The sequence below is a fragment of the Festucalex cinctus genome, chromosome 3, assembly GCF_051991245.1.
Source record: "Festucalex cinctus isolate MCC-2025b chromosome 3, RoL_Fcin_1.0, whole genome shotgun sequence".
Lineage (NCBI taxonomy): Eukaryota > Metazoa > Chordata > Actinopteri > Syngnathiformes > Syngnathidae > Festucalex > Festucalex cinctus.
In genome coordinates, this window is record NC_135413.1 from 21,526,910 (window position 1) to 21,541,244 (window position 14,335).

A 14,335-nucleotide genomic window follows, 5' to 3' on the forward strand; every position below is an offset into this window, starting at 1 on the left:
TTAGCTAAACACCTCATTGGAGTGTTTGGTTATCTTTCTCCTTAACATGTGACATCAACGTTGCACACAAGAATAAAACTAGTGTACAACTAGGGTAACAACCATTCAGTCCCCTGTGAGGTGTTCTTTTTTTTTTCCACAGAAAATGAAGGCATGTCTCATAAGATAAATAAATTGTTAACTCTGAATATGTCAAAACATCAGCTGCAGCATGTTCTCAATGCAAATGAGGTCCCAGCACTTCTATTATTGTATTACTAGATTATTGTAGTCTGATATAAAGGATTCTCACATCAAAATTACATTTTCTCTTACAGTGGAAATTCAATTTGTATTCTTCAGCTAACACAATTATTTTGTGAAACTAAAGAAAAATTATTGTTATCCGTCATATCCATTGTGGACACAGCAGCTGTTGCTTTTAAAAGCATATGAATGGCTGACTTCCGATTGTCACACGGCTAACAAAGTCTTAAAATTAAATGTGTGTCAAACGTGTCAGATTAGAAGCAGAACATATCCATGAAAGCTCTGCTCAATGTAACCTTTGCTATCTTTTTCCATTCTTCCTCTCAACAATGTGTGAAAGTACATACCTTGACTGTCTCTGGCATATGAATAAGCGTTTCTGTTCAATGTCAATAAATTCCCATTGGGAAGCGTGTAGTGATGTGAATATGTACCATAATACTTTTTATGCAAACTGTGGCTGTGCGAAGGAAATACAAATGAATAATGCCCCAGACCAGACATTTGAATCATAACAATTCATTAATCGGGGCTTCCAAAGTAGATATTGTGGTATGATCCAAATATCATCCCAGCTATTATTAAATGTGCAACAGCCTTGCTCACTGTAGGTTTAGGCTTTCAATTTAACATTATGTCAGTGAAAGAAATAATCAGACATTTTTGACACCCGTGCGCTAAAAAGTATGTTGAATAATACACAGCTCTGAGTGCTCTCGCTAGTTTCTGGCCGAAGAACAGCTGCATATTTGAATAAATAAGGCATTTAAATACAAAGTTTGGGAAAAAAAGAGAAAATGTGCAATGCAGCTATGAAAAATGCAAAGCTTGACTTTTTGACACTTGCAGTCAACAACAAGGGTGCATTCGACCTCAGGAGGGCCCTTGGATGCGAGATGTGTACTATGCATACAAGCTTAGCTGCCCTTGCTTCAACCCTTGGATCTTCAGGCGCATACTTTATCAATAATATAATTAACCTTTGAAAAAGGAATACAGTCAACCCTAGCCGATTCGCGAAACACCATTCACTGACTTTATTATTTTATTTTTCTAGCTCATAACTCAAACTATTCACTCACGACAGTGCCTTTTTGTACCTATCAACCTTAAGTACCAGAAGAAAATTATAATGGTCCAGGAGGAGGCAAACCTTCCGGATAGGCTCAAAGGAGCAAAAAGTTATGCTCAGTATCCTGCCACTTTGGTGTGAACGAGAGTTTTATTTTTCCTGAGTGACTCTAAGGTGTGAGTTGGCCGCACTAAGCACATCAAATGAATAAACAAAATTATTACTGCTAATGGACTACAAATGAAAAATAAACTGTCTCTCATAGACAGCTATTAGCTTACTAATCAACGTTTTGGCTATTGAGGATAATTAGCTCAGTAAGGCAATGTGTTTTGTTTAAAACGGTACGTCTGTGTAAGTGTAATTGTACCTGTTGCAGGAAGCAATCATTTTTTAATAGAAAAAAAAAACAATGTGTGGCTACACAGATAACAGGGATACTTATATTACCGTATTCTCCGCACTATAAGGCGTACCTAAAAGCCATAATTTATTTCAAAAGCTGGCTATGCGCCTTATAATCAGGTGTGCCTTATATATGGATCAATATTGAGCCGCAACAGGTCTCGCTGTCAAGACGCTATCGATGACCCTGCACGATCGGTGACGCGTATGCGCAGAAGATCCCGCCATCTTGGATCGCTAGCTGATACTAATACTTTACCTCAGGGAAAATAATAAAACAGCTGTTTATTCATTTTGGGAGTGAATGGAGTTGTCAGAAAGCTGGTTTGTAATCTGTTAATAAAGTCTGACAGTTTTGTTGACATTCCCTTTAGCGCAGCACCATCTAATGGATGCATAACGTAACCCCAGCCTCTACTGTAGCGCCTTATATATGGAAAAAGTTTTAAAATGTGTCATTCATTGAAGGTGCGCCTTATAATGTGCGCCTTATAGTGCGAAAAATACGGTAAATGTTGACATTGGTTCAAGTCTGTATATCTCAATTTACATCCAGCGTGTGGCATCTGCACATAATAGCCCACGGAAGTGTGTGCATCCGTAGACTGATAAGACTGACCTGTGATATTGGTTGGTTAACATACACCCATCCAGTAACAGCGTTGACCTTCAAGTATTCTGGTTGCTCCATAGACATGGAGTAAGTGACTGCTGCATTGGTGCCAAAGTCGTCATCATGAGCTGCCACACGCAGGAAACTGGTGCCGACCAAAGTATCCTCTCTCAAGAAGTCTACAGGGGACATACAAGAGTGCTAATCATTGAGGTGGAAATGTATGTAATCAATGTTTGTGTAGATATAAGGTGAAATCATTGGTTGCAACAAACTGTCGCAAACGTTTCACAAAATGTGTGCTTTAATATATTAAATCCCCATAGCAAATTATATTTTGAAATTGTTCCAATAAAGCAAGACTAACTGAGCCCAACAGAACTACAGCAGTATAAGCGATAATAATGAACCATCCATCCATCCATCCATCCATCCATCCATCCATTTTCTTGACTGCTTATTCCTCAGAAGGGTCGCAGGGGGTGCTGGAGCCTATCCCAGCTGGCTCTGGGCAGTAGGCGGGGCACACCCTGGACTGGTTGCCAGCCAATCGAGACAAACAACCATCCACACTCACAAGCACACCTATGGACAATTCGGAGCACCCAATTAACCTGCCATGCATGTCTTAGAATGTGGGAGGAGACTGGAGTACCCAGAGAAGACCAATAATGAGCCAATTTAATGTCATTTAAATCATTGTAGTTTGCCATTATGGTTGAATACATTTGAGTCCAGATGTTCAGTCGCTGCTGCATCTGTCTCGCGGTCAGCCCATAGCTTATCAGTTTGAACCTTGATTTAAAAAAAATAATAATTTCCAAATGGCAGTCAACGGGTTTCCAGAGAAATGAGGCATAAAAAAGGTTTTGCGTTTTAATTCAAATCATAAAAATGATTAGGTGGCATCGGCATCATAGTCATTAATGACTTACATTCATAGCGCATGTTCTCAAACTTTGGGCTATTGTCATTCTCGTCCAATATTTGGACAGTGAGCTGACAGATCCCAATGAGCGGTTCCTCGGCCCAATCAGTGGCTGTCACCGTAACAGAATACTCTCTCTGCCGCTCCCTGTCAAACCTCTGGGCCGTCACAATCGCTCCTGGACAGACCGAACAGAACAGTAATCAGCTGTTAAACGTACGCATATGACAACACACATATCCAACAACACAATCCACCATTCTCAATCAATATATGCAATTATCCTACCTCCATGTGTACATCAATCATCAAGAATGTAGTAAATAATGTAATTATTTGACAGGTTATTTTCAACTGTAGAACATTTATGATTATAGCTAGAAGATGATGAGGCTGAAAGAAACAAATATAGCAAGATGTTCAGACTTCACTGTACGTCCAAAATATTTGTATTGATTTTGAGTCATATTATTCGATTACTTCTTTCATACTAAGCTAAGATCAGCAGATTCACACTCAATATTCAAGATGGGTTACTAGCTACTGCTTTTCTCATTCCTAACACGATTGTCAAGTTTTATACAAGTCAATGGCAAGATCATAAAGAGAAAAGCAATGACTATATTTGCTTGATATCTGAGAAACGGCATGCCAAACTTTGGTCAGTAATCCGCAGAGCTAGGGGCGGGGCTTCTATTTATCGTCAATTCCCGTAGATGCCGATACCCACTTTTTGGTGTGCGCTCGTGCATATTGGACACATGCTTTATGACGCAAAGGCTCACAAAAATACACGGAATGAGAGAGACCGTATGTACTCATCACAACTGACAGATGTAAACGTGCTTTAGTCAATGCCCAGTCCATGTATTTATCTGAGGCTACGTGTCATTGTGCACTTGCCGCAAGGTGGGTATCGTCAAAGACGGGAATTGCCCAGCTCTGATCATTCATAAAAATGACACCTACGTACTGTATATGATTTTGTCACCCACAAGCGCAGATTTAAGGCATTAAAGACAGAAATAAAAAACTCAGATCAAAGTGAAGATCCACGAATAGGCTCCTCTCTTTATGCGCCTGCATGCGGACATCAATAACCTGAATTTTGCATTTCGAAACATCACTTCAAAATATGTTTCTTATATCACTGTATGTGATCTGTTTCAGCATTCAGAAACAGTATGGATGCCCTCGCAAAAGTTTTGCTGTTACTTTTATCTTGCTTGTTTATACAAACCCAAATACTGCTCCACATACAAGAACACAGACGAAGGACAGCGTTAAGAACGGTCATTATGCCGGTATTGGGTTAGACCGGGACGCACTGCCAGCATGTGGAAGAACTTTGAGACGGAAATTCCAGAGGAATGGCGTGAAAATTTCTGCATGTCCCAGTCTTCTCTCCTGTCTTTGTCAGTTATTGCTTATGAACGTGCTTAAAAACAGTTATGTGTGAGTGATACTTTTTTCTATAAACTAGGTTAGTTTGTACATACGTTTTTTTGTTTTTGTTTTTTTTTCTCGTCATAGGGAGCAGGGTATTCGGTTTTGCTAAAATCCTGCTACATGGGGACAAGACCAGACAGAAAATATCCCGTGCTAAACGGACACGTGATAGTCTATCTGCTCTCAACTGAAGTTGAAGTCCATTAAAACTATTATAATACTGTGGAGTCTGCACTTAATGTTTAATTGATGTTTTCAAGCCAAGAATGTGTGTGATTGCTCTACCTGAGTCTGGATGAATTCGGAAGGCAGGCATGGCGCTGTCTCTGTGCATTAAGCCATATTTGACTTTTCCATTTGCTCCCTCATCTGCATCCACAGCATGCACTTGTAACACAAAAGTGCCTGTTGGCTGGTTCTCCAGCACTGAAGCCTGCTCACGATATCGCTGGCACTGAAATGGGCACGGTGGGCAGGATAGACAAAACAGTGACTCAGAAACAAAAGAACCCTCACATCACTTGAGGTAAATTAGTGCTAGACCGAGGAACAAACAAGATAAACTAATTACGTTGCGGGTCACTGCACATTCATAGGCAAGTCCTTCACATGAAACACAATACTGTCTCCATCTTCAGCCCAAGACCCAGTAGACCCGATGCACGTAAGTGAAAACACTTGAGTTGATCCTTTTGAAGATCGAGCAATGAGCAGCTTTGGCGGGATTCAATCCATTACCTCTAATGAACATGCGCCCCAGATAAAAAGCTGCTCTGTGGAGCCCTTCTACCTTGCAATCAGTTATAAATGCTTGCATCTCTTTCAACCAATGACCATGAAAAAGACAATGATGAGGGGAGGAGGAGCAGACACAAACAACTTAAGTATGGGAGATGGATCAAAGGAAATAAAAACAACAGAAGGCTTCAAGGCCCAAATGTACTGGCATAGTTTTAGGGTTACATTATTTCATTCAACATCATGTATGAGGTCCTGTCACGTGTGAGCACAAATATATATAATGTAACATTTTTCAAACCAAAAATTATTTTCATAATGACCTTGGAATGCCGACTTCACAGGTCCACATTTATGGGCAGGACACCATTTATGTTGCGTCAAAAAGAGAAAAGATGTAATTCACTTGTTGAATTTAAAAAAATGTTTAAAAGCAAAGTTCAATATTATTATTTAAATCAGACATGAGTTAAAAAATTTGTAGTAATGATTTATTTATTTACTTACTTCTCTTTGATGTTTCAACATGAGTGTATTGAGAATTGTATACATGAGTATGTTGATGTATTATTATTATTGTGTATTTCTATTAATTTTTTTCGCATACGCTATATGAGTAGGATTATACATTTTCTTTTATTAAAATGTAATCTATTGTATCAAATATGAAATAAGTGATAGGATACGAAGAATAAGGGGTAGGACTGGATAAGTTTTCAACTTCTTCCTACTCCCTTGAACATATAAATTGACATTTATTGGATGTTTCTTTTATTTTACTTTTAACTTTCCTTGTTATTTGTTTATGTGTTTATATTCATATATATATATATGTTCAATAAAACTTCAAACTCAAACTCAATACTAACGTTCAATTTACTCTTCAAAATCGTGTGCAGTGGTTCTCTGGCCATCCCATAGTTACTGTTTGCTCTATACCGAATATGCAACACAATGGCTAATGAAGTAGAAAGGTTATAATTCTGAATAAAATAATGGCTAAAGAACTTTATACAGTAGCACCTTGACTTGACAGTGCCCCAACCTCCTACTGGTTTTTTTTCTCTTCAAGATACAAGCCATTGCTGATTTTTTTTTTTTTTTCTTTTTAGCCTTGGCCTAAGTGTGCTTCAGACAGAGGGAAAACCAATCTGGTGATTATTATATTTGTATCCTTTATAATATACACTTTTTTAATTGATCTCAGTGTGTTAGAAGTGTAACACGTTTGTGTTCAATCACTGATTTTGTAACATTTGGCAACTCTTCGTTTTGCCACATAAATGCCAGCCCATTTGCAGTTTTGCGTTTTAATGTGCTCTGATGAGGTGCAAAATGCAAATTTTGTCTCCAAAATTGTGACGCAACGACGCTTATTTTGAGCCTTGAACAAAAGTGTAACCTTTCAGTGGAAACTCTTTACGTGACTAAGCTGTATGACATCTAAACAAATTGCTCATTGTGTTTTATTTCCTCACAGCATAAAAGTCATTTGCTCAACATGTCATATATTCAAGGTACTGTTTTTTTTTATATTAATTAGCATTTAGTATGGCTCGCAAGAAAGTGAAAAGTGGAGTGATTGTCATCTTAATAGCACATTAGGAATCTGAAATTTTTCCACCTGCTGCAGCCAGCAGCTTCTCTCTCTTTATATTTTTTTTTTAGTGTGTTTTAATATTCACATTTTACAACACAGTTCTTTTTTATATATTTAAAAAAACATGTCAGAAAATGGTGGTGTTTTGGGAAGAGGATACATTTGGGATAACAATAATATGAATAATTTAACTCTTAAATCAAGGAGCATTGTAAGGAAATTTTAAATATACTACAGAAAAACACGCTATGAGTAAAACAGTCTTGTCGCATTTCCATGAGTGCCCTATAAAGGGTTAACACCTGTAGGTGATGTAGAATGCATTATTTGGCTACTTTAAACACATCTCACACGCCGGTTGCAAAGACCTTCAGGCGCTATACAGTATATGCAAGGGTTACTCTTCTGACGAGGTGTTTCGGCAAATTCCAGTTCATTAGGAAGTTAATTAAATAGCTATTGTATTGCGTAGTGATAATGCATTTTTTTTCATCAATTAATTGAAATCCCAACAGAGAGCCGCAAGATAGACTTGGTGCACAGGGCTAATCAGAACTCATGGGAGAAGAGAGTGGAGAGAGATGATGGCCAGGGAAATAGGGAAGAAGGATAAGGGAAAACAACAAGAGAGCAGGACTGAGGAGAGCACAATGAGGAGAATGTGCATGCAGGCTGAATAATTCAAGTAAGCGTAGGATGTGTCTTTCATTATGTAGGCTTCATTCAGGTTGACGGCAATCAAAAACAACATTTTCTATTGACTGCAAATACATTATAGGAGAAGGTATTTGAAGCGAAAAGGAAAAGAAAGGTCGGAAGAAAAGGGACCCTCACCTCTTCAAACATCGGTTTGTTGTTGTTAACATCATCAACTCCCACTATAACGCGTGCAGTGGCTGAGAGTGGGTGCAGCCCACCCGATGCATTGTCATCTGTGGCTGTTACATTGAGGATGTACTCCAGGCCTTGAAGCTTGGGCAGCGGTGTGGAGCGCAGTCGAATTAACCCTGCAAAGACCACAGACCCATTAAACTACACGTGATAATAAATATGCAGACTGCATATTTCTGGGTGCAGGCAGTGCAAAGTCCATGTAAAAAACTGATATGTCATTGATATCTAAAAAGCCATTTCACAGTGGTGACTTGTCACTAGGGATGTAACGATAAACGCAATATCGTGATATCGTGATATTACAACTGCCACAATATCGTCGTCATCATGTTCACAATATTTAAATGCAATACAGCTGTTAAAAAAAAGGTCAGGTTGATTTCCATGTGTGCAGTTCTAGCACCCTCTCCTGGCTAGTTTTTTAATACAATTTAATTTCATTAGGGATGTTTTGGCCCTTCTATGTTTTAAAATCTACACTAATTGTCAGATGAAGGGGAATGTAATATGCCTGTGAAGCAAGTCAATATGTGGAGGAACTTCCTGTGTGCGTGCATTAACAGAACATAACACAATAATAATAATAATAATAATAATAATAACAACATAACATTGATGTTATGTACAAAAGCACAACATTGTGCTTTTTTGAGTATGAGCTTTTTTTTTTTTTTTTACAATATTGTGACCTTTTTTATCGTCAACCTCCCTACAATATCATGATAATTATGAGCTTCATATCGCGATAGTATCGTATCGTGACTTTTGGATATCGTTACATCCCTACTTGTCACATATCTAATATTGCCTTTAACCAGAATTAGCAGATGCCTCTTTGCTGTTCTTCTTGGACCCCTTTGTCTACTTTTATTTAGCTGTCGAGATAAAAAGGTGGGATGAAAAATGGAGACTGTGAGTCAACATATTTCTTGTTAACAGTAATACAGACATGATCATCAGAGGTTGCAGGATGAGAAAGCAGCCTATGAAGTGCGGAAAAGTCATTGAAGTGAGAGAACCAAGGGGCTGCTTTATTCTCGTGTTGCAATTCTATTCATCTCGTTCCATGCTCGTGATTGAAGACCCAGCATGCTGATGCACACAGATGCGAGCCTGACTCTCCTGCCCAATTTATTTGACGTTCCGGCTGCCCATAGATGCTTTGCTCCTAATGGCAACGTGTGACATTGTCAACAATACAGCACAACATTAATAGAAGTGAGCTGCGGGATGTTCATATTTATTCTCGCAACCTAAATGTCACACTTGTTTACCACTGACATGAGCTATTTAATGAGCCATCCCTCTTTGCTTACACAATACAGTGAGTGGAAAGCCACTTGGTGGAATTTCAGGACACGAAGAATACCAGCTTCGACATTTTCTTGCTTTGAGGACAGAGAAGTGGAGGAAAGGAATATAAAACGATGACACAAAGGGAAGAGGCACTTGTGCTTACGGAGCGAAGCCTGGAGATTGTAAACTATGATAGCGCATTTGTTGTGAAATTGAATTGAAAGGGCTGGGTGACAAATGTCACAGCGATTGCTCCTGGTTTCGGATCAAAGGGTTAAGAAAAAAAAAAAATACTGTTCTGTATCTATATTTGAAATCCTGGAATTGCCATAGAACATTCCTTTCAGTTCCTGTTTGAAAAATCTCCTGCAGAAGTTTCCGGAACAATGTCACGTTTAATATTTATGAGCATTATTACAGAAAGGACAGCACTTGCATCAAAATTACCTTTTTTAATGTCACATACACTTAATATATTTTCATGGTGACATTGAGAATAAAGGGCACTAATGTCACAGGACTTTAATGAAGTTAAATCGACAGTGTGATAATTGACAGGTTTGACTGTTATCTATAAATTCATGCTGCAGGACATGATGCCCATTTCCGATTTTTTTGGTAAATCCAATCTTTTTAAATCCTCATTCATAAGAAAAAAAACCCAATGCAACTTCTAATGTGAACAAGGCACAGAGTGACACAGAATGAAGACGACGTGACACGGCAGTATTTATAGAATTAAAGATATATAGTCCAGCATGTAGGGCAGGGGTGTTCGAACTTTTTCAATTGAGGGCTGATTACAGAATAACGATAGGCAAATTGTTTAGGATTTTCGCAATTTTGGGGCGGTCTCAGCCCTCTATCCCACTAGACTAGATCGAACCCTGTTAGTTGTGGATCATTAATGTTTATAAATCAGACCTTGAAAAACAGCAGAAAATGTAAGGAACAATTTTTGCCTTCAAAAATGTTATCATGTTTACTCACCAATTTATTATTATTATTATTATCATTTTAGTCATAACATTTAGTGGCACCTTATTTTTTTCCACACCCTCCCTTCTCACTATGTCCACCTCCATGCACACTTATTTATTTATTTTTTAAACTAGCCTTGCGAGCCGTGGCAAATGCAATTTTTCGGCATACACTACGGGCTGCTGAAAAATGGATTGTGGGCCATAGTTTGTACACCCCTGGTGTAGAGGCTCATCTTATTATCATCTCATATCGACAAAGCAGAGATTCGGGAGAAGGTAGAAATATTTTGGAGCAAATGAAGCAGCGCTTTTTGAGCTCCTCATTTCATGGTGACTTCTACTCACGATAACTTTACGTCATTGCCGCGCGTAATAATTGAGCCTTCCCTGGATGACGACTATCACCACAAATGTCCACTTTATACTTCATGTTTCAAGTGGGATAATGGTAAATGAAGGTAAATTTAAAGTCAACATTCTAACTCAACGGATGATTGTCAGGAGAGCCCCTCCTGGGTACTCTTACATGTTGGGCTATTAATGATGCACGGTATAGGTTGGATGTGTATGGATGATTTTTCATACTGCAGACGCCTCCCATACATATCCGATTTATATCCACATAAGAAAGAGTGCCCAGATTGGATTAAAAAAAAAAACCCAAAAAAACAGAATTGTACTGCTGACACTGCATGGAAAAAAAATGTGAAGAATGCCTGAAAAATTAAGAAGCATCACCCTTCTGGCTGTCAATAACAAAGTTTTCCTCCTCATTGCCAGCCGTTATGGAGTAGATGATCCCATCACCGTCAGGGTCTTTGGCCAGGACCGTGGCGACGAGGGTGTTGGGGCCTGCATCCTCCGAAACAAACGTTCGATAGCTGCAAAAAAAAAACACAAAAAAAAGTTGAACAAGGGCAAATGATGAGCAGGCGGATGAGACTTATTGTTGTGGCTTTTCTGTGTCACTGTGATTTAACCTGTCTTCTTAGCTGGCCAGACCAAGAACAAATGATAGCGTCTGGTGGCACGCTGGAGTTATTGCACAAACGGTGCCCTCGCATACCAAGCCTACCGTGGGCTATTCGATCCAGTAGCTTTTAAAATGTCAACAGTGATTTGCTCGCTCTAAAGTGCCGGGCAGTGAGATGCCCAGCAAGACACAGGAGAGCGATATAGCTCTCTGGAACGTAGTACTCTGAGGCGGGGATGAACTGTGCCTCTTGGAGGACATGCCGATGAAGAGAAATGGAACATGGAGCAGAGGACGGAAAGGTAACCTGGCACTGAAGTGACAAGCAAAGTAATATCCGAGGGGTGAAAGGTTCATGGGGAAAGAGGAAGGCAAGAGAGTGAGAGCAACAAAGTAAAAGGTTTAACTTGAATCGTCAGCAGAAGTCCTCCTTCGCGAGATTCGGTGTTGTTTCCGGTGTAACTGTGTGTGTGTTTGCAGGGCGATGACAGTGGGTTGTTGGTGTCTGCGGTGACAAGTCAAAGGTGATTGATGGTTTACAGAAGAACACTGATGGGTGATTCATCTCCGCCAAGCCGCAGCGGGGTCCGCGGCATCATGGCTGACCTGTAATCTGTCACTCAGCTCAGAGGCAACCTCGCCACGGAGCTGGGGCTAAAACATGTCGACACTCCCTTGGTTTGTCTTCCTGCAGAATCTCTCATCATCTCACCAAATTGGGATGCTCCACGCAACACACAGCAGTGCCCTACATTAAGAATCCAGAATGTTTACATTTGTGCTGCTCTGCCTGTCTGCCCCTCACTTGCAACTCATTTCAATGCGAACTGAGAGGACCACTCCAGGGAGTGTTGGATTATTTTAAGCAGTCTGGTTTCACTTCTAATTTCACAAACAGAGCAGGCCGTTAACTGTCCCTACACGTCTGTTTGTGATTTTGGTGGCCATTCTTACATTGTTGTTCATCAGCACCTCAACCAGACAACCTCACCTGGCAAAATGCCGCATTTGAAATTCATTGCAAATCTGACAAAGAAGATGGGGTATAATCACTAAGAATGCGCTGCGTACGGTAATTGCGCCAAATATTGCACCACAACTGCACCCACCTGTTCACTAAGGATATTGCTCTAATCATATACCGGCGCAAACACGCCCACAAAACTGACACTTTGGAGCAAATTTGCACCTGATTTACCACACATGGCAATGGATTTGCGCCAAGAACATGGTTGTTATAGTAACAGTTGCGAGAAAGATGACATTATCAGAAAGCGAGGTTGGACCGAGAGTAAGCGTTTATAGCGCCATTAAGCTGTACAGAGCAGAGAGGACGACAACGATGTCATTCATTCATAAAGTACCAATTATTGGTGCGATCGTTTTTTAGAAATATATTTTCAGAGGTTGGCGTGGGCGTACAATATGCATCTGGCACGTAAAAATGATCGTAAAATGCCTCCCCGGCCTTGCCGATCAGCCCGGGTTACGTTGTCGTAAACTAACATTGAGGAATGTCCGCTTCCCTCTCTCTCTTTCTCTCTCTCTCTCTCTCTCCTCTCTGCGTGAACAGCCAGAGAGCGACGGTGCACGGTGCCATGCACTGCTGTCATGATCCCGGAATCGAGGTTGCGTCAGGTACATTCTTTCTAAAAATGTTATTTGCGTGAATGTATTCCTTTGAGCGCTAACCAACACATGAAAACAACAGAGAATCAAATATACTTCTCAATACCTGTAAGCCTATTTTCAGTCTCCAACTTTACTGCATTCGACTAACAGACATACTGGTTTACTTGCTGACTTACTGACTTGTTTACTTACCAATAAATGTCATATTTATATGTGGGTTTTGGTGTCCATTTACACCCACTTTAATTTATTATTTTATTTATTTTATTTTATTTTTGGGGGGCTAGAAGTGATTGTGTGTGACATCATCAATGGTCAATGACATCTGGCTCGTAATGAGTGCACTATACATCCATTTCAGTCTTACAATCCAGTCACATTGGCAGATACCCAGTTCATGATTTTAGTCTTGGGCTGTCAAAATTAGCACGCTAATAAGTTAACTTTATGTTCCTTGAACACAACATTAAATTTTAAAGTTTGAATGAATGAATGAATGGGCGCTGCTTGTCTACACACGTGAACATAGTCATCAAAACATGCTGCATATTGTTGAAATGTCTTTAGTATTGCTTATTGGGTAGAACTCGAAAGGTGTACAATATTACCCTATACCTGACAGGTCTTGCAACATCAAACAAGTATATTTGTTACCTAAGGCAGGCAGGCAGGCAAGTTTGGCGTGTGATATAACAACCTGTACCTCTGACGCAACTACCTTTCTTTTCGAGACCAAAGTTTACCTGCCATGGAATGTGCTCCACTGAAAGATGATGCCACAGCACCAGCAGAAGGTATTTGAACATCACCTTGTTTGTACAAAGTAGAATATCTTCCAGTTAATGTGTCAAAGGGATCAACAAGGAACTGTAATTTTCGGTTGCAAAAGTAATATTCAGCATGTAAGCATACAGTACAGCACTGGTTTCTAATTGTTGTTTTCTTTGTTCAATACGTGCCCTGCCATTGGCTGGTCACCAGTCCAGGGTGTACCCCCTCCTCTCTCCTAAAGTCAATTGGGATAGATTCCAGTTTACCCAAGGCAAGTACTGTAAAAAACAGAGAGTGATATTTGCCTGAAAAAAAATAGTGAATTTCTTTTCACTCAGAAATTATTTGTACAAGGTGAGTTTGAGTACATTTACCAGTTTATTTGAAAAAAAAAAAAAAAAAAGTTATTCAAGTGTTGAGGACTCATGACCTTCAGCTTAGTAAGCAGCCGCTCTACCACCTGAGCCATGCCACTCTTGCTTTTTGCCACTGTACTGTATTGCTGGTGTGTCTAAAATGGTCTCTTGGAGGTACAAGGATTCCATCTGACACCAGCAATATAGTACCACACAGCAGTATGGCTGAGGTGGTAGAGTGGCTGTCTCCCAAACTGAAGGTTTTTCATTCCTCAACCTTTTATTTATTTATTTATTTATTTATTTATTTATTTATTTTAAACTGGTAAAATGTACTCAAAATTCTTCTTGTAAAATTTAATTGGAATTTTTGAGT

At 39.5% G+C, this 14,335-nt stretch overlaps 1 protein-coding gene across 2 annotated transcripts in view; it reads right to left on the reverse strand.

Moving 5' to 3' along the window:
• LOC144016019 (neural-cadherin-like) overlaps positions 1 to 14,335 on the reverse strand; it is a 126,815-nt gene that overhangs the window by 56,051 nt on the left and 56,429 nt on the right. For both annotated transcript variants that reach the window (XM_077516627.1, XM_077516628.1), the window contains exons 7-11: positions 10,966 to 11,108; positions 7,889 to 8,061; positions 5,002 to 5,170; positions 3,275 to 3,445; positions 2,346 to 2,518 (exon numbers count right to left, since the gene is read on the reverse strand). In XM_077516627.1, the coding sequence (XP_077372753.1) occupies positions 2,346 to 2,518; positions 3,275 to 3,445; positions 5,002 to 5,170; positions 7,889 to 8,061; positions 10,966 to 11,108 (829 nt within the window). The remainder of the gene's footprint in view (positions 1 to 2,345; positions 2,519 to 3,274; positions 3,446 to 5,001; positions 5,171 to 7,888; positions 8,062 to 10,965; positions 11,109 to 14,335) is intronic.